General features: G+C 46.9%; 1 protein-coding gene across 10 annotated transcripts in view; it reads left to right on the plus strand.

Moving 5' to 3' along the window:
• The window catches only part of COL26A1 (collagen type XXVI alpha 1 chain), a 181,560-nt gene that overhangs the window by 148,412 nt on the left and 13,220 nt on the right, over positions 1-19,928 (plus strand). For 9 of the 10 annotated variants that reach the window (XM_074595064.1, XM_074595065.1, XM_074595063.1 and 6 more), the window contains 7 exons: positions 107-260; positions 3,265-3,309; positions 6,802-6,918; positions 8,107-8,259; positions 14,032-14,124; positions 15,614-15,675; positions 18,079-18,141. In XM_074595064.1, coding sequence (XP_074451165.1) covers positions 107-260; positions 3,265-3,309; positions 6,802-6,918; positions 8,107-8,259; positions 14,032-14,124; positions 15,614-15,675; positions 18,079-18,141 — 687 coding nt within the window. Of the gene's footprint in view, positions 1-106; positions 261-3,264; positions 3,310-6,801; positions 6,919-8,106; positions 8,260-14,031; positions 14,125-15,613; positions 15,676-18,078; positions 18,142-18,260; positions 18,649-19,928 lie in introns of those variants that run through there. The other variant, XM_074595066.1, reaches the window with a different exon arrangement.

Genomic DNA, 19,928 nt, shown 5'->3' on the forward strand with positions numbered 1-19,928 from the left:
ACAGCTCCTGCTGGCAAGGAAAGGAGTTTCAAGAACTCTTCAGGATTGAGACCATGTATGAATCCATCCCACTGACCTTGTTTGCCTTCCCATGTCCCCTGTCTAGATCCTTCTGCTCGAGGCTGCAGAGCGAAGCCCACCTCTGGAAAACAACCTGCCGATCACTGGGACGACAGCCACGTGGTACGATGATTTGCTACCTGATGCCTTTCCCCTGCTGAATCCCGGGACTGTCCTGAGAAAAACAGTGGGCACTGTTGGTAAGCCTTACCTGCTCTTTACCGAATCGCCCACCCTCCACACGCGATTCCTGTAGGGTAACTAAAAAGGAGGCCATGTCAGTCTGCTGTGGTATTGGAAGCTGCAGGGGAGAGGGGCTGGAGGGAAACACTGGCAACTCCTTCCCTCTGCTATGTAGAGGGTTAAGATTTTCAGATGGCAATTCCTCTCTTTTTTTTTTGCGGGCACGTTTCTGCCTTGTGTTTGGTCCAGCAGGGAGCGGTCGATGGGAGCGGCCGCGCTCGGGCAGGTGAGCGCAGGACAGGCAGCCTCGCTGGCACAATGGCTCCGTGTCTGCATGTTGCAGCGACACCGTAGTTTTGGTAGCGAGCAAACACTCGCTGCAAGACAGGATTGTGCTTAGGAGGAAAACCACCTTGCGGAGAGACATTGTGAGAGCTTGCAGCCTCGCTTTTAGTGTCAGAATCAGTATTATTTAGCTCTAGAGACAGGATTCCTCCAAACCAGGGGCTGTTCACTCTAAAGGTTTAATGTTGCCTCTTGTCCCTCCCTCTCTGCCGAGCTGTGAATGCAGAGGTGGTCACACACCAGCACGCGTATGGACTCACAGATAAGGAAGGAATTCAATCTTCTCTGACCCCACCTCAGACCATCCTTTCAGCTGCAGCAAGCTGGGCTCGATTTCCTCAGGGCCCCTTCCCGCTGCCTGTGCAGGGACAAGGGTCACCCCTTGACAAAGAGAGGGATGTTGGGCTTTTCTCTCCGTGTCTCTGCTCCTCCTTGAGTTAAGCCAGCGCTGAGCAGGCATGTTCCTGGAAGAAAGCAGCTAAGCTCAGAAACTAACATATTAAGCTCCCTTTTGCCAGCCTTAATGGCCCATTGCTAGCCTTGATTTCTGTTGGCACAAGCACCTACTGCGAGCTGACTTCTGGTCTCAGTAAAGTTAGATTTCTGTTCACCCCAGTAGGGCCACTGTGCCTGCCTGTGTGTTTCAGGGTACACGTTTTAAGTCCAAAGACTGTGGATTTTAAGGCCTGGATAGATTGAGACATTCCTGAGGAAACTCCAGCGAGGCATCGGGATCACAGGGGACAATTCATACTTGCTTACTGAGCGCCGAATGCAGCGTTTCCCTGTCAGGGAGCGGTGCAGGGAGGTAGAGGGCTGGGGTAGGGGTAATTCTTGGTTTTATTAGGAGGAAAAACTTTCCCATGAATAGCTACATCAGTTGCACTCTGCATTATATTTTTTAAATTTGCCATAAACACAATGGGCTGTTTTATGATCCCTCTTGTGGCATGAAAAAAAAATACACTTATAAGAAAATCTCCCTCTGAGCCCACTTGGCTAGACAGATCCCCACGCATTGAATTTCCTTGACCTTGGCATTCTCATTTCAAGATCCCCGCACTCTGCTTCCAAAGCCCTGTCTGTCAGTTGCTTTGCTTGCTCCCAGAGCAGGTCTTTAGTTCTTTATCCTCTATAGGGCCTGCTTTGCTTTTTTCTTCTTTTTTTTTCTTTTTTCTTTTTTTTTTTTTTTGTCAGAGCAGTTTATTATGGCAACCTTTCATGACTGCAGCAGACTTGGAGCAACCAACATAGACCAGATGTCGTCCATGTTTATAATTTGACAGGATGCCACTACTTGGAGGGAGGTTCTCTAACAATATGTTCCGCAAAGTATTTTCAGAACCACAGCTACGGCTGCCAGGAACTGAATTAAAGCAGTTTCCCCCAGTGTCCATTATATGCTCATTCTGCCTTTTCCGTGTCATTTATTTTTGCTGTTGCAGTATCTCTGCACCTGCACTTCATTGTGCTAAAGTCAATCCAGCAAAAGTACTGATGACACTGTCCCTTCCACCCAAAGTCCTCTCCTCTCAGAGGCTCCGTAAACATACGATAATCTCCTCGTTCTTTGCAAGGAGCAGCGAATGCCACTCTCCCTGGCCTTTGGCAGTGCTGCGAAACAGAACACGTCTCCTGTAGCACTTGCATGGGGCTGACTCCACGGTCCAGTACCTGCGCCATCCACCCCTGCAGTAAAGCCAGGAGGTAGCTAGTGGTCACCTCCAAAAACCAGGTGACGATGTTGTCTGAGCTGCGAGTCTGTGTGGTGAGCCAGATGCCAGGCTGCGTGTCCATGCGTTCCAGCCCTGCCCGCGTGTGCCAGGTGTACTCCTTGCTCGCTGTTACCCTTTATTTTTCGAGCCCTGCTTTATTTAACCTAGTGTGGAGTAACAAATCTAGCGTAATACCTAGGGATCGGGCATGCACTGGGCCATTTCAGGTCAGGACAGTGTCTTTCACACGGTTGGTTTAGGATGGTGGAGGGCTACCTATTTTGCATGATTTCAACACTGCTGTCACTTCTTGCTCAAAGCTGGCTCCAGGTTCACTCACAGAGATTGCAGACCTCAGGAGATCTTTCAACAAGTGGGATATTAGAGTAGGTGAAAGTCAAACCTGAGTGTCCTGAGTGATTTGGGGTTCTGGAAAGCCCAGCCTTTGTCCCCCAGAGGTGTTTTCTGTGAAATATTGCCTACTTTGCCCTGCTTCTAGTCTTGCAGCCAAGGCAAATCCGAATCCTAGCTTGCATGCCACCAAGTTTCTAAACTGGGTGGACGAAGGGCAGGATGTAGGTGCCTAAGGCAAAGATGGTTGATATGGGCTAGATGCTTTGAATGGTGGGAGTGTTTCTGGATGACCTGACAGCTCTGGGTTGGCTGAAGCCTCTCCGGGCTGAGGTCCAGGGAAACTTGCTACTGTTTATTGGGGTAGTTATTTCTTCTGTGAGTGACAGGGCTGAGAATAGACAATCATTCAAAAGCAATCAGAGCCGTTGAGACAGCTGCACCGCTGGCCTTTCTAATCAGCTTGTTAATCAACAGGATACATTTTACTGAGTATTAAGAAAATATATATACTCTGGCTGAGCCAGCTGGCATCAAGAGACCTAATTTTTCACATCTTTTTTCCTTTTTTTTTTTTTTTTTTTTTTTAAACCCTGACCCTCTTAACTAGAGCCTAAAGGACACAGAGGTGCAGAGGAGCAGCTAATACCACAGGGTAAGTCAATGGTTTCTGCTATTTCCTCTTTCAAAGCACAAAATGTTGCTGTGCCCAGTCCTGTACACAGAATCATAGAATCTTCATGGCTGGAAAGGACCTTTGAGATCATTGAGTCCAACCATACACACACAAAAACCAAAACAAACAGAAAAAACCCCTACAATCTCTGCCACTAGAGCATGCCCTGAAGTGCCAAATCTAGACATTTCTTAAACACCTCTAGGGATGGTGAACTCAGCCACCTCCCTGGCAGGCTGTTCCAGTGCCTGACCACTCTTTCAGTAAAGTAATTCTTCCCAATATCTAATCTAAACCTCCCCTGCCGCAGCTTCAGTCCATTTCCTCTGGTCCTGTCATTATTATTATGATATGTCCAAAAAGGAGAAGGGTCCCGTGGCCAGGAGTCCTCAGTGATTCGGAGCCTCTCAGATACAGAGAGGCTGGGGTTTGTCTTTGGGTTTTATCTGATTGTGGGCTGCTCTGGTCCAGGAGGCGAAAACGCCAGCTTGGTCGTCTTTGAGACAATCAGTTCTCCCAGCACACGAAGGACGGAAAGCGCTGCCCCATGGAGAGGCGGTTCACGTGGCCAGAGAGAGCAGGGCATGTGCCGAGCGATGGGAGAAAACACCGTTATTATCTTACTGGCATTGCCCGCCGGGGGCACGGAGAGCTGCGGTGGTAGTCAGGGCATCGCCGTGGTGAGATCTGTACAAACAGAGAAAACCCTGCTCCTGTGCAAAGACCTTGGGGAAGGAAAGGGAACAGATGGTGTGTCGCAGGTTAATGACAGGGCCAGGAAGAAAATCCAGGTCTCTGCGCGTCTGATTTGGTCTGCAGCAGTAGTAAGACTCACCCTCTGCCTTTTTTATCTTCTTTTTTTTTCCCCATGGCTTCTCCCCCCGGCCCCCATATTTTTGAAGGATAAATACTTGCCATGGGCTTCAGCTCTCTGAAAGCAATTCCATGCAGCAGAGCTGATTTATGCCAGTGGAAGATTTGGCCTGTTCATTTCCCTCCCCCTTCTTCCCTGAATCCTTCCCTCTTTCTTCTCCCCTTTGCACTTGTCTCTTTTATGCTGGTAACGCCATTTGTCACCAGTATGAGCATTTGCCTGACACATTACTCAGTGCTGCTTCTCCTAGTCTTTCCTCGAGCGCTTTCCACCTTCAGGGAAGTTAGTGCCAGTTTCTGTAAAGCTCGGCTGCAGCGGCGTGATTGAGGGTGCTGGCAGCAAATGATTGCTCTTGGTCTGCAGAAGTTCACAGGATTGAGTTAGAAAGGTTGAACTGAAGGATTGAGGCTGATTTATACAAGCGAGGAAATGTTTTGACCCGCAGTGAGCAGCACAGTGCGTTGTGCTTGCAAAAGAGCGTTTCTGCTGTTCTTCCCTCTGTGCTGGAAAGAATTTGCTGCACTAAAGTTTTGGGAGTGATGGGGGTTTTGTGGCGGGGGAAGCTGCTTGCAATGCTGTGGACTCTCTGAGAGCACTTGCTCTCTTAAACGGGCTCCTGATCACCCACCTGAGCTTGCCAACTGCAGCATCCACTGTCAAGGGAGGTTTCAGCCCAGACCCATTAAAGGAGCCCCTCTGTTCACAGAAAGGTCTGCAGTTTGTGTCCCGTGGGTAAGCAAATTGATCCAAATTAAAACCTTACCTTAATTACTTTTTCAATACTCAAACGAGATCTTTATTAATGACTGAATAAAACAAAAGTACATACACACACTCCCACACAAAGCTTTTGAAAAATCTCATTTCTCCAGTCTGCCCAGTTTCACTACGGGTTAGAGATGGATAGGTTTCATTTTTGTAAGAAAAAAACAATTTTAACATCTCTCCAGAATGGGAAAAAACTAAGAGAGGAAGGAGAATCTTTCAAGGGCATCTAATGTTGGGGGATTAGTGCTTTTTTTCTGAGAAATGCAGAGAGTTTGGATGCATGTCTGGGGGGACAAGGTTTTGTGCCCCAGGTGGGCTGTCCCACACCTAGAGTGGGAACTGGATCTAAATGTGGGAGTTGCAGATCCCATGAGCTCTGGTTTTTATTATGTAGCCCTGTTCCCTTTGGTACCAGCTGTGAAGGTGTTGGTTGGCCAGCTTGTCTCCCTTTTTCCTTCCCTCCCTCTATTCCCATCCATTCTCCACCCCCTACATGCAGCAGGTTCTCCTGGCACTGCTCTCGGAGGGTCCAGTGCCTCTTCCGATACCAGGGAAGGGGAAGGACGCCGCGTAGGAACTTAACAAGCGCCCTCCTGGGTTATGGTCATACGTAATACACACACTAAAACTAGAAATCTGAGTGCCCTGGACTTTGGACTGGGATCTTCCTCTGGCTTTGTAGCTTGCGTCTGCCACTGCTTGCAAATACTCACAGCCCTTTGGTAGCCCAGAAACCAGGAACCTCTGACTCTCTTGGCTCTGACAGTTAATGCCTTTATTGCAACCATTAACCACTTAATCTGAGTAGACAGACAACTCACCCACCTCTCTAAGGTATTAAAGGCTTCACTGATGTTTGCACAGTATTTGAGTTTATCTTTCCAAAGCAGCTACTACTTTTGTGAGCCAAAGACTCACAGTGTTTCTTCTGAAAAACACTATAAAATTGCCAAGTATTGTTATTATTTTGGTAGTCCAAAGAAAACAACATCAAGATTTTATTTAGTGTCATCAGAAATAGTCACTGTCAGATTACAAACGCTGCCTGCACCTTTCGTGGGCTTACTGGGGGTCTGAGTGGTCTTGCCAAGAAGCATCCCGCTGCGCTGTAATTGTGTGACTGGTATTTCCAGATGGGTTTGCTCAGCACCCTGTTCATTGATATAAATTAGTAACATCTAGTTACTTCAAAAGTGTGGGTGCATTCTTTTCAGTACGGGATGAAAAATGCTTGTGCACAGCATGGTACACTTGTTAGATGAATGAAAACAGCAGAAAACAGGGAAACATCTTTGATGCAGAATCTCTGGGTGGTATATATAGATCAGCCAGAGCAAGTGGGAGACAGGGTTTGATTTGCTTTTACAAATGTATTTTGTGCATCTTGATATATGGGGGCTACCATGGAGCTGACTGGCGTGTCTGGACGAAGCTAGCAAAGGAGTGCTTGAGGGACCAGCCAGACGCTGCCCAGAGCCGTTCAGGCCCTGGGAAGGGGACAGTGTGGGCTCCGTTTAGCTTTGACCAGCACATCCCAGCTGGAGGTGCACGTCCTGCTGCCTTCTGACGTTTTGGGGTGGGCCTTGTGCATGGGGACATGGCTGGTTCTTTAAAGATTAAAGGAAGAAGAGGAGAAGCAAGGCCCAGCCTGGCTCTTCTGCCCTACATACCAGCCAGCTCTTGCCACCAGTACCACCCTGTCTGTGCAAAGCTGCATTTCTCCCCTGTGCACCTCTGAGTCTCTCTCCTCTGGTTTCTTGGTTGCTAAAGACCTTCTGACCTCAACAATGTCCTAACCTCCAACTAATTTCCTTCCTGAATGGTTTCAGGGCTGCCAGGACAGGTTGGTCCTCCAGGCCCAGTTGGACCAACTGGTCTTCCAGGACCACCGGGGCCAAAAGGAGAGAAGGGACAACCCGGTGAGAGGGGCCCAGCAGGGCCACCAGGTAAGTCCTGGAGGAGGGTAGTGCTACTGTGATAGGAGATATTTCACTTTATACACATTATCTGTGACAACTGACCATAAAAAGCTGTACACCGAGACGCTGAGCATCTTCAGTTGGTATTAGATCCATTTCAGCAAGTCCCCTGGCCACTGAAATCAGCCAGCAGCTCTCAGAGCAGGCAACCCCCTGCACGAGCAATGGCAGTCCCTGGGATTTCCCGTGGAGCTGGAGAGAGCTTGTCCCAGAAAGCTGCAGAGCTGGATCATGTTTCCCCATCCTGCTCAGGAGCTGTAAGAAACAGCATCTGATCTGTCAGCTTTTGGAGAAGAGCGTTCCCTGTTTAACCCTCTCACTGTGTCCCTGTTTTAACTCCCTTTTTTCTCCACCATTTGGGTCAAGCTGTCAGGTGCCAGGATGTCAAACTAATGATGCTTTTGTACGCTAAGGGAAAAGGTTATGAGGCCATTCTTTCAGAGTATGCTCCATTCCTCAGCTAGGAGACTTTCTTCATCCCCAAAACGTTCCTAAACCTTTTGGTGAAGGCGATACTACACAATAGGTGCCAGACCTCAGGCTCTGTGCTTTCTACGTGTCTGACAGGCTGTGCCTTGTAAATCCGAGCTCAGGAAAGATTTGAAACCTGGAGCAATGTGAGAGCGGCCCTGAACACTTTTGGGCATTTTCTGGCAACCTGTCAATGGCTAAAGTCTGGCCGAGGATGTGTCTGCCTTTTGGTTTCTCGGTTTGCAATGAGAGCCTTCCAGCCCCACAGGAATCGGAACCGATGTGCTGCTGGACTGACCGGGTTTCTGTTGTTCTTTCTGTGCCTTCCTGGCAGTAAGGTGACATCCAGGTGTACGTGGAGGGGAAGAGAAAGAGCGGCGCTTGATTTCACACCTTGCTGTCTTCAGTTTCTTGCTTAGCCTCAGGGAAGGGGGAGATTTTACTCTTTTGGGAATTAAGCTGTGCAGCACCTTTGAGCCACGTAAGGCTTTTTCCTTTGCAGATGAAGATGCTAAAAGCAAATAATGGAAAATCAGGAAGCTGTTCCTGTTTCCCCCCACACCCCTAATTCCCACAATTACAGTTCAGGACAGAAAACCTTTGTCTTCTTACGGCCTTTTTACACGGTAGTATCATTAGCACATCTTCAAATGCACTAACACATCCTCTCCTGCCTCTGCACAGGGCTGTTGGGACCTCAGGGACCAAGAGGACTTCCAGGAGAAACGGGAATCCCAGGTCCCCCAGGTCCTCCAGGGCCACCAGCCACCCCAAGCCTCCCTCTTACTTTCCAACAAGGGGTTCTCTACTCGCTCCAGCCCACAGCTGAAAAAGAAAGTAAGTTTACTCCTCGGTTCCCATGTTTTTTCTGGTACATCAGCAGAGTGGGTGGGTACGGAGCAGCTCCGCTCTTCCTCCCACCTCCCTCCAGGCTCTGCCAGGGCCCTGCCTTCCCTGGGAGCAGCTAGACAGTCTGCCTCCATTGTGTGGGTCTCTTGCAAGTTCCTGTTCACGATGAAACACGTAAGAAGCTAGAGGGGCTCACTTCTGCAAAATGAGGAACTGTCGCTGCTCTTCAGGGAGCACAGGGTTCGGGGGATTTGTGGTTGTTCTCGGTGCCTGGTTTTCTGGCTTCATCATAGCTTTGAGGAAGCAACTCGGTGTCCTTTAAGTTTCCATCATCAGTAGGTGCTGTGAAGAGCATCTCTAGTGACATGACAGAGCTCAGGTAGCATCTCATGAGAGACAAGTGGGTAGAGAAATATAGCAGTGTGGCCGATTAGGTGCTGGTGCAACGGAATTGCGCTGTTGAGAGACCTCTTGGTGCCGCTGTTGCAGTGTTTCAGGGCTCAGGGTTGCTCAGAAATGAGTAAGTACCAAAGGTTTGTGACTCTGAAATTATAGAACATAACAAGGACATCTGTTAAATGCGTCTCTTTTCCTGCCCCTGCAGATGCGTCTTCCACCTGCGCTTCTGATGCATCAACATTATCCCACATCCACACAAAACCCAGAATTACGGACTCGAAAGTCCAGACCAAGACCGTGATTTATCCCTTCCCTGTAACTGGAGGGTCAGGGTTTCTTTGAGCTTATGGTGATTTAAAAATATATTTATTTGATTTGTGCTGTGCATGAAAGGCACATCATGCACTTTTATCTGAGTGCGCTCAGATTTGGGCTCGATTCTTCCGGTCCAGTCTTGTGTAGCTGGCATCTAATGATGATAAAGCAGAGCTCAGCTGTATCTCCACTTGGTTTGTAAACCCCTGGAGCCCCAGCTCTGTCGGGTCTCCCATCTCCACTCCGCCAGACTTCAGCGGTGCCTCCTCCCCAGCTCTTCTGCTCACGTCCAGCGTCAGAGCTCAGCTGTATTAGTTACAGTCAGGGATTACTAAGTCTCCCTGTGTCTGACAGTTTCCTAAAGCTCTCCTTTCCCTTCCACCCACTCCGCTCTCCAGACTCCTTTTCCCAAAAGTGAACAGATGTATTTTTAATTTGGGAAGAATTTTAACAGCTTGATTTCATATTCAGTTACTTAGAGCTTACGGGCAGGATGAAGTTAATTGTGGTTCAAAACTAAGATTCTCACAAATATAGATTGAGCTGCTGGGTTCACGAGCCTTAAAACAAGAAAGTTTTGCATTACAGTCACCTCACTGCCTTAAAGGATCACACCAAATGGTGCCATTCTGCATTCAGCCTTTTATTCCAAAGGATCCTTAAGGATGGTTTGGGTACTGCTGCTGCCCCCTCCCTCCAACCACCCTTTAAATTAAGCTCTTTCTTGCAAAGTAGTGGATAAAGTAAAAAGTGTATAAAGGCATGGATTACATGGCCTTCCCAGCTGATGTGTGAGAAGGGTGAACTCTGTATTGTCCCAAAATGGGAAGCGGATAAATGAGTGGACAAATATGTGTATTAACTCTGCCAACGCTGGGAAGCAACAGGCTCCCACACGGACTTGAGGCCCGTGAGTAAACGGTGACTGTTACATCCCGGGGGCAGCGCTCTGCCTCTCCCCCACGTCTGTGGTGGATTTCTTGCGTTGCAGGAGTAGCCCAAAACATTATGACGATTTTTCTCATTTTAAATTTTTTTCTTAACACATGTCTTACTGCAAGCGTAAGTTATCTATACGGTCACGATACAGTGACGGCAATATCAAGACCATTTTCTTACAAAACTTACCATTTTGCTAATGTGTTGGCTGATTTTGACTACCGTAGGTTGATGGAAAGCTGATCCTCTACAACCAATAAAACTTAGCCTTGTAAATCCTGGGTAGATTTTTTAAAAAATTATTTATTTATTTTGAATGGAGCACATCTGAAAACCATAAACACAAGATTCCAGCTGCTGACAGCAGAGGGAAGCATATTCCTGGTAATGGGCATGTGCACCCAAGGAGATGTGAGAAAGCTGTATCAGATTATTAGTAGTAGTGCAGTGTTTGGTTCCGCCTGAACATGGTTAATGCATGTGCCTTTATTAATCGCAACAAGTTCCTGTTGGCAATGTTTATCAGCAGGCAGAAGCCAGAAATGGGGAGACGAATATTTTCTCACAGTTTCACTGTGCTGTGGTAAAGAAATTGGTCCCAGTTGTCTCCCTCCAGATCAGGTAGCAGAAAGAAATTAAGACAGGATTACTTCATTTCCATCCTGTCTCAACAAATCAAGTCTATAATGGGGGAATTTATCCCCTAGAAACATTAGACGTAGGCCAGGAGCTGAACTGCCGTACCCCACTGCTGAGGCTGCTGCTACAAGGATCCCTTGCTTTCTCTGCCGCTTAAAAACGAGTGGATTGGGTATGTGGTCTAGGGTCAGCTCAGTCCTCTTTCTCATGCTCAAACTAAGACAATTTTTAGGGAAAAGAGAAAAGAATACAACTTTCACTGTGTTGAGGGCTGTGTTTTCTTACGTCTCAAAGATCTCAGTTTGCAAAGGGCACATGAGATAACCTATTTTGCAGGGAGAGCAAGGGGAAACCGAGGCACAGCAGGCGTGCTGGTGTGCCCAGCATCTCATCAGTGAAAAAGAGCGTAGAACAGAGATTTGCAAAGTGACATCCCAGTGCCTGCTGCCACGCGTAGCCCTTCCCGAGGAAGGGAGAACAGAGCAGAGGAAGCAAAGGGGAAGGAGGAAAGGAAGGGAATGGCATTTGATTTAGAAAACCGTACCGACTGCTTGCAAAGCTGCTTGTGCCTGTGCCTCTGAGATGCCTTGCCACTCTGGCTGGGCGAGTTTCACGGCCTCACTCAGGGCAGTTCTGTGCTGTTTCAGGTTTCCCCTTTGCAGGATGTTTGTGCTCTCTTCCAGAGAACGCAGGTGCTCCTATCTGCCCAGGTCAGACTGGTTGCGCTCTTCCTCTTGGCTTGGCTAGGAGTTGGAAAGCTCCCGGAGCAAACTGTGTATCCAGGTCTTCTCAAATGAGGCAGACAGTTGTCTGCCTTCTGCTTTGGTATGGCCAGAAGCACTGAAACAGAACCCAGCCCCTGAGCTCCGCAGAGCCCAGGTCAGCGCAGGAGATGGCTGAGAAGGGAGGATTCCCACTACCATTTGTTGCTAGAGCTATTTTGTGGCTGCTGTAACAACCTCCAGATGCAGTGAGCCCCAGAACATCCCCCTGTTTATAAGGAGAAGGGAGTTTATAAGGAGATCTGGGTTCTTCCTGCTGCTTTATGGGAATATGGAGAGACTCCCTTAGAAAACGTGAGGGTTGTGTTTTAATACACTTCAATCCCATTTCATTCACCGTATGTTTCATTCAGAGCTCGTCCTGGAAGGAAACTTTGATCTGAGTGAGTTTTGCCTGGCCAGGCAGCCGAGGAAGGAGCCACTCTAGATTTCCTGCATGTCCACACTCCTGTGCTGCAGAAGCCACATCAGGAGCTACTGAGCTCAAGGGCTGTCGAGCAGAGCTCTCGTCTGTGTCACAATTATGGAATCACCTTTCATAAATAACTTTGAGTCAAATGTCAGGATTTGTGGGAGTAACTCTGTCATCATAATAACGTACCATTTAGCTGGAATGTTTTGTAACCCAAATCTTTATCCCTGGCTTACCTCCAGCAGTAACTAAATCCTGGTTGTTTGCAGCCCATCCTCTCCCCCTCTCAGTGGATGTGCATTTGATTTTGTTGACCACTTGCTCTTTAAAAACAAAAGGCTCTGCAATTGTTAATGCCTTTGCTGCTGTTCGATGCTCATTTCCCAATTTCATCTTACTCCCAAGCCGTGATGGATTTTGACATGGTCAAATAAAACTCAAATTAATTGGATTACACACTTCACTTGGGTACCTTTGCTTCTGAACATGAAAACAGTCTCAGTTGTTTTCTTTCAGGGCTGTGAAGAAGGGAAGATGGATGGGGTTAGAAACAATAGTCAAAGAAATACCTGTTTGCATTCAGGCTTTAGGCACGAAATCTGGTTCTCAGCGGGATCTGGGTTAGGTCTTGTGCTGTTCTGCTGCCAGGAAGGCATTGCAAAGATATACTGTCATCCTTGGCACTTAAAGAGATTTCACAGTTTTCCCTAGGAACTGCTTTCAAACAACTAGCTGGAAAGTCCTCTCTGTCATTGCCAACGCTCCAGAAGTTCAAAAGGCTTCATAATGCGTCTGCTAACATTTCTGGAGATATTGTTCATGTCCTTTGGGCTGGACTCTGCAGAGTAAACAAACACCCTTTGGATCTTCCTGGTGTCACTTGGTAGTTACATCAATATAGCAGTGAGACATTTGCAGTCTTTTACACCTGCAAAAGGTTCCCCTGAACTCTATTGTGAGGAGTTAAAGCAACGGGTGAAAGGACACATGAGTAAGTTTGAGGTCATGGGCAGGAGGAGATGGACATTATTCCTGTATGGTGGCCTCCATCTATGGAAAACGTGGACTTTTCAGAGGGTTTGCTATCCCAGAAATCAGAAGCCAACATCTTCATCCAGGTTAAATGCAACAGGAAATATGTAGTTGGTCCTATAGCACTGGTCAGGACAGTGGATGGCAAATCTTAGCAGCATCAGGACATGGGGGTTCCATTCCTTGCTTTGTGACCTTGGTGTCTTGGTCAGTCATAGAACTTTTTCCCCTAGGTTTCCACAACTGTTAGATAGTGTTGTGGGATGCTCAGATGCCATACAGGTGTGCCCCAGGCTACTAGTATGCTACAGTATAGGTCCATAGGGAATAGGGTTGTTGAATATGGTTTTGGAATTGCAAAAAATAATATGAGTTGGTTTTTTTGTACATAGTTCTGTTTTTTGTATTCAGTCAGCAGCTGAAGTGGTAAGCCTGTTGCTTCAAGTGTGAGGGAAGACGGGGGCAGCTACAGGCTGCTGATTTTTATTCCTAACAGGAGAGGACTGAGAAAGATGTGCAAAAGCACAAAATTCCTCCAATTCCTGCTGATGCCTTTCCTCTCCCTCCTCCACTCCTATTTCCATCCACTTCCCAGAACTCAGTGGACCTGCCCAAGCTGGCCAGTTGAACGCCTGAAATAATCCTAAATGGCAAGTGAGTTTCCCGAGTATGTGGAGGGGGCAGAGCGCACCCTCTCCCAGGCTTTCCTGCATCCTCAGACCTCAGGTTATCTCCCACCACCAGGTCGATGGCAGGGTGAGCTTGCTGGGTTGGTGGGGATATCCTGGACTGCCAGATTGGCTCAGCAGTTCACCAGTGCCAGACAGGAGGGAGCTCCAGACCCAGGTTTGGTTTCTCGGGGGGGCCAGAAACAGATGTGTCTTGGAGATGGCAAATTTTGGGTCAGTTATTGGTGTCCAGTGCAGAGCTACTCCTAATCCGCTTTGGCATTCAAAGGTAGGATTATATAGGTGTGCAGGAACGCCAATTTTTTGACAGAAAGGACAACTTTTCTGGGGTTCTCAGAGGTGAGATGAGCAGCCCTGCAGGTCTGGGAGATGCAGCCTGTCCCCTTAGAGAGCAAAGGGCGATTGCTCCAAGAGCCCAAATTTTGCAACCTGAAGCACTGCCTGTCCTCGGCCAGCAACAGGCGCCAAAGGATTTTGGAGAGAAGTCCTGCCTGCTGGGACTGGACAACTCTTCTGCAGGGACACTAACTGACTGCTCTGCTCTTTAACACAGATGGAGAACCCCAGCTGGCCTCCACTGTCATAGACACCATCATGGCTGGCCTGCCAGGACCACGGGGAGCCCCGGGGCCCGTCGGGCCACCAGGTAATAAACTCAGTTGAGCTGCAAACCTGTAACGACGGGGAAGATGAGCAGAAGAAATTTCTGATGGAGACCGGAGTGGTCTGTGGGATGCCTGTGGGGAAAAAAAGTGGTCCTCACTGGGAGGGGAGTAGAGCAGTGGGTTCAGGAGTGGGAAGGGTGGCAAGAAATAACCAAGTTTCTTATCTGTTGATAGTGGCAGATTGTTTTACCTTTGGCAGGACACATCTTGAGAAGGGAATAATTAAAGATTCTCTTTAAGAATGGGTTGTGCAGTGAATTCCTTTATGAGAGTAGAGTTGTTCTCGCTGCTGTTGTGATCCTGTCCTGTCGCTGCAGAGCTCCACTGAGCAGGATCTGGCCAGCTGCTCCGTGGTGTGTGTGCAGAGTTTCCAGAGTTTGGAGCTGGTTTGAGCTATTCTAGATTTTCACCAGCATAACTGAAATCAGAATCTGGGATGAAAATTCAGTGGCAAGTCTTTTTCTCTGTGCTGATGGGTGGTTTAAATGATAGTATTCCTGCAACACCAGCACTTCCCTGTATGAGGCATATTTCGGAGTGAACTCCCATTAGTTGCAGAAAAGGCTTTTCCTTTCATTTTGAGGGCCTTTCATTTATCCTTCAGTTCCTTTATTGTTTGACTTAAGCATTTGTGTGGTGCATTAATGATTGAGGCTGATTCAGCTGTACTTTGTGGAGAAGGTCCACATTGTGTCATGCCAGGGGTTGGGACAACTGCAGCAGAGAGTATTGCTTCAGACTAAGCAGATATCCTGTCTCCCATTTGCAGCTATAATTTAACAGCTACTGTTGAGATATAATTATTTTTCCAAAAGGAATGAATCCGCAAACTGACTGCATAAAACAAGTTGACCTATTTGACAGCGTTTAACTCCTCCTGGAATCAGGCTCTTCTGTGGTACAGGCTTTAAAACAAATTCTTGCCACTGGAGTGAGCCAAGAACAAAAGAAAGCTTTGCTGTGCCGCAGTCAGCCTCTTATGCTGGCTACGTCCAAACCCTGTCTCCTTCATGTTCCTCGTCGACTTTCTGACAAAACTCTCGAGGGACAGACCGTAGCAGGCCTGTGGACTTCCCTTGCCACCTACGGGACTCTCTCCGTTTCAGGAACAGCAGCTGTAGTCCCGCGCTCTGACGTAGCTGTTTCATGGATCTAGTTTACGTTTTCTCAAAAGTTGTCATTTTAACCAATGGAAATGCAGCATCTTACTGAAATCCGCCCTGCCTGTTTTCACCTTTTTTTTTTTCCTCCCAGAGCTCTAACATCTTCCCTAGGGCACAGGGGTGTATTATATCAGGATGTGGGTATCCAGTATTCCAGTGTGTGACAAAGTCTAGTCTTGCTCTAGCCCTGAGATTGATGAGACCCATTGAGAGACTAAGAACAATGAAAGCACATGCATATGTTTGGAATTTAAGGAGGCTTAGAGGGAAGGACCCTAAAATTGTCTCAAATGATGATTCCCACCAGGGCCACCAGGCACATCAGGACCCAAAGGGCCCCCAGGACCTATCGGAGCCCCTGGATTACAAGTAAGGTGCTTCAGTGCTTTGGGGCTGAGGGGCAGAGTCGGGCGTTAGGTGCGCAACATCTTGTTGCACAAAGGAGAGTCCTTTATAAGTCGTAGATCTGATGGTTTGTTCCCCATTACATTCTGTGATTTTAATACCTTTGTTCATTCTGAATCGTGTCGAGAGGTTTGTGCTTTGCAGATTTTCCCTTAATCATAACAGCATATCTCGCTGTCGCTGTGTCGAAGCATTTCACTGTGGCCTGAGCTGATGCAAAGGATCTGACATGGGCTTTACTAACACAGTGATAGAAAAATACTGCGTTTTCTGTGGAACACATAAAAAGAACAAAAATGTGCCCATGGGAATTCACCAATTCACCACAGTGAATTTGTTAAGCTACTTTACCAGAAATAGCGCTTTCTATTCAAGAAAAATACCACAAATTCCCATTAGTTTGATTATTTATCAATACAAAAATTGTGGAGGGGGGACATAATAATGGAGTGTGATAAACTCACTCAAAAGAATTTATGCTAGAAGAAGGGCAAAGTACTCACATGGGTGGAAAAAGCTGGTTAAATGGAAAGAAGTAAAGTCATGATGAATAGCGAACTGCCAAATTACTCAAAATAGTGGCTGGCTGATGCAAAGGGACTCCAGTTTTGGGAAAAGTATTACTTAATGCGGAGGTAAACCAGTAACATCAAACATTTCAAAGGAATCTAACATGACTAAAGAGATAGAAGTGACTGAAGAGCACAGAGGGGGAGAAAGGTTAAGCAGCTTAGCAGAGGGATGTAACTTTGAACCTGATAAGAAGCAGTTTGGAATTGCTAGAAATTAGAGAAAGGAGATTTTTATTATGTATTTATTAATCACTTTGAAGAAGCAATGGACAGCAGGTTAGTGAAAGTTTGCCAGTGTAGCAGAAGCATTTCAATTAGTTGAATGCTCTGGAGAACGATGAGAAACTCCAGATAGATATCAACACGGTGGGAAATTTGGCAGCAAAATGACAGATGTAGTTTAACGTGATTAAATATAAGGTAATTCACAATTCCTAAATAGGTTCTGTAGTAGAGTCTGGCTTTTTCACGTGCAGCACACATTATAAATCTCTTATTTTTTACAATAGATTTGTGGAATTCTGTGTTCTTGAGTGTCCTGATGTAATCACGCACTGAAAGTCATTGTTGAGAGCTGTCAAGAGCAAAGGACGCTCAAGCTTTGCTCATGCTGCACGTTTGACATAGGGCCAAGTCTGGCTTGTGCCTCCCTCGTTTGGCAGCCCCCGTTAACCTCCTAAACCAGGCCTGAGTTTCTGAATCTTTTGTGGGCCCAGGGGAGAGGTAGCCAAGCTGGAGGCCAGGTCACTGTTTGGTGGTGAGCTGGTGGGGCTGACTGCAGGCAAGGAGCACATGTTAATGGAGCGCCTCCCAGGCGAAACTGGGACAGGGCTCCTCTCTTACACCATTAAAACACTTATGTCCACTCTTGTTGGGCCACTTAACCAGACGTTGAGTCTCCTCACAGCTATGCCTTGAAAGCCTGTTCCTCTGGATGCTGAGAGGTGGAGGTTTCTGGGGGCTGCTGTTAAGCAGGTGGGCTTAAATCACCAGTGGCCTGGAGCGAAGCAGGAGTCTCATTTGTTGTGGTCTCCAAAGCAAGCGATGTATAAGAAGTCATTTGAGGGGGAAAAAAAGCATCTTGCACATGGTCATGGCGAGCTGGGGAGCTGACATGCTGCGTATAAACAAATAATATTGTTCTCTCCCTGTCTGGTTTATAGCTGTGGCTTCGCTGGGTGGATAAGTTAAGAATTTGGATCAATTTCTGCAAAGCAGTACAATTAGTAGAAATCTGGAGACTATGCCCTTCTTATCCGTTAGTGACTGTTTTATAGATTTATTCAACCCAGGGAGTAAAATTATTAGTAGAGATTGGGCTTAATTTGAAAATTGTTTATTAGGGTGAGTGAATAGCTTCAAAATAATTTCCACTGCACAATCCAATTAATTTTCAGGTATGTATGCTTACTCGTGCCACCCACTGAGGCAATTATGAAGATGGGGAAAGTAGTGGGGATTTTTAAGCTAACCATTCTATCTGTGTATTAATTTTTTCTTGGTAACTGAGAATAAGAACTATCCTGTCATACTGACCCCTTAAAAATGTTACATCGGTAGCCTGCGGTGCATTAACAGACCCAAATAGGGGGATATGCAGAAACTATAGGGCTTACAATATCTGCAAACAGAGCTTCCATTGGTGTTGCTTGAGGGTAAAAGAGAATCCAGCCCAATTGCGTAATGGGTGTATGAGGTTTTCAGGAGCTGAGGATCACTGGGAAATGTATTCACTACACCTACACAAAGTATGCACAGTAGAAATTAATTCCCTCTTGTTTTCCATCTCTTTTAGGGCTTACCGGGCTCTCCAGGACAACCTGGGCCAAAAGGCTCCAAAGGAGACCGAGGAGAGAGAGTAAGGTTTTATGTACACAGAGATTCCCAGCAACGTCTGGGTCATGCTTCAGAAACTGAACACAGCATAGGTCTTTCAAATTCTGTGGCACTACAGCCATAAACAATTTTAAATTCTAGGTCTTCTGCAAGAACCAAGATGATGGTTTACTGTACAGATAAAGGGTTGACGCGCTTGCAAAGTCTGGTGTTCCCTAAAGAGATTTGGGTAGCAAATACATGGTATATAAAGGCTTGTGGAGACCAACTTTCCTCCGCCAGCCAAAGCTCGTTACTGTGGAGTATTTTGAGTGGTCTAACTGAACTCTTCCTTCTGTGGCAATAAGACAGTAAAAGCTCATCAGACTTTTCCTGAACCAAAGCCATTCCCCAGGTCAAATGATGTTCTTAATATATTTGGAATATTGAAATCATGCTCTTAATGTGTTGATGTGCTATACCTCAGTCCTTGAGGGGTTGTCAAGTGCTAACAACTAAGCATAGAAAGAAGGGCTGCTTGAATGTTATTTCCAAACTGGTAAAGTTTAGGAAATACCAGAGAAAACTCTCAACAGGACATAAATGTGTCAGATTCCCAGTCCGGCATTCAAGCATGAGGAAGGGTTTCAAAGTGGCACTTGGGCCTTCAGCTGCTTCTGTTCAGCCTACTCTCCAAAAGGTTTTGAAATCTCCTCTGAGAGACACTAGGAGCACAAAATCCCTTGAGAATGTAGTACATGGTGGAGGATGATTCATCGATTAGATCTGCAAAATGTAGAAGTGGGCACAGGTGGACTGCGGGCAATCACTAAAAGCCTAGTGTGGAGCAGAGGCAAAGAAAAGAAGAAAGATAAGGAGAAAAATATTGGTTGGTACCTCTAAAATGATGGACATCTGCAGTGGTGGCTGCATTGACACAGCCTTGTGCCACAGCTGTAGGAAACAAGTTTCCTTTCCTTCCAAGGGCCACTTTTACCGCCACACAGATGGAGTCGGACATTGAGGTCACCACCTGTAAATAGGTGGCTGTAGGTGACACGCTTCCCCTGTACAACAGCATCTCCTCTTCATTTCGGCTCACTCTTCCAATCCAAAAGACAGACGGGTATCTGAAAGAGCTAAGACAGACAAATGCAAATGGGTTAAACTCCAGTTTGATGACTTCCCAAGTTCATGGGAATAACCAACAACAGACTTAAACTATGTTCCTCTGTCCAGACTGTGTGCAAGGAGAGCAAGTCCAGGTGGCTCCTTTCGTTCTCTCCTGAGGCACTTCACGCCAAGAGGCAGGGGATATCTGAGCACGGAGCACACGTGCCTTTAAAATGCTCTGTTTTGCCTGTTAGTTTGAGTGCTTGGTCCCTGTTCTTACATAAGAAACCGCTTGCAGCTCCCTGAAAGCTAGAGACTGTTTTAAGTGACTGTTTAGAATTCTTTTTAATAACAGTTTCCTTGTGCAGATCAGGTACTTTGGATATAGAATCATAAAATCATTCAGGTTGGAAAAGACCCTTGGGATCATCGAGACCAACCATCAGCTCCACTCTACAAAGTTCTCCCCTACACCACATCCCCCAACACCGCACCTAAACGACTCTTAAACACATTCCGGGACGGTGACTCCACCACCTCCCTGGGCAGCCTGTTCCAGTGCCTGACCAGTGTGTGGCATGTGTTGGCTTTACTAATAGATTAGAGACTGATGTATTTCTGGGACTAGAATTTAAGATTCTGAGAGAGAGCAAAACCTCAGCTGATGAGATTTTAGCACAGGTTACCGACTACAGCTCATCGCCATTAAATGTTGAT

The sequence above is a fragment of the Larus michahellis genome, chromosome 7 (assembly GCF_964199755.1).
Source record: "Larus michahellis chromosome 7, bLarMic1.1, whole genome shotgun sequence".
NCBI lineage: Eukaryota > Metazoa > Chordata > Aves > Charadriiformes > Laridae > Larus > Larus michahellis.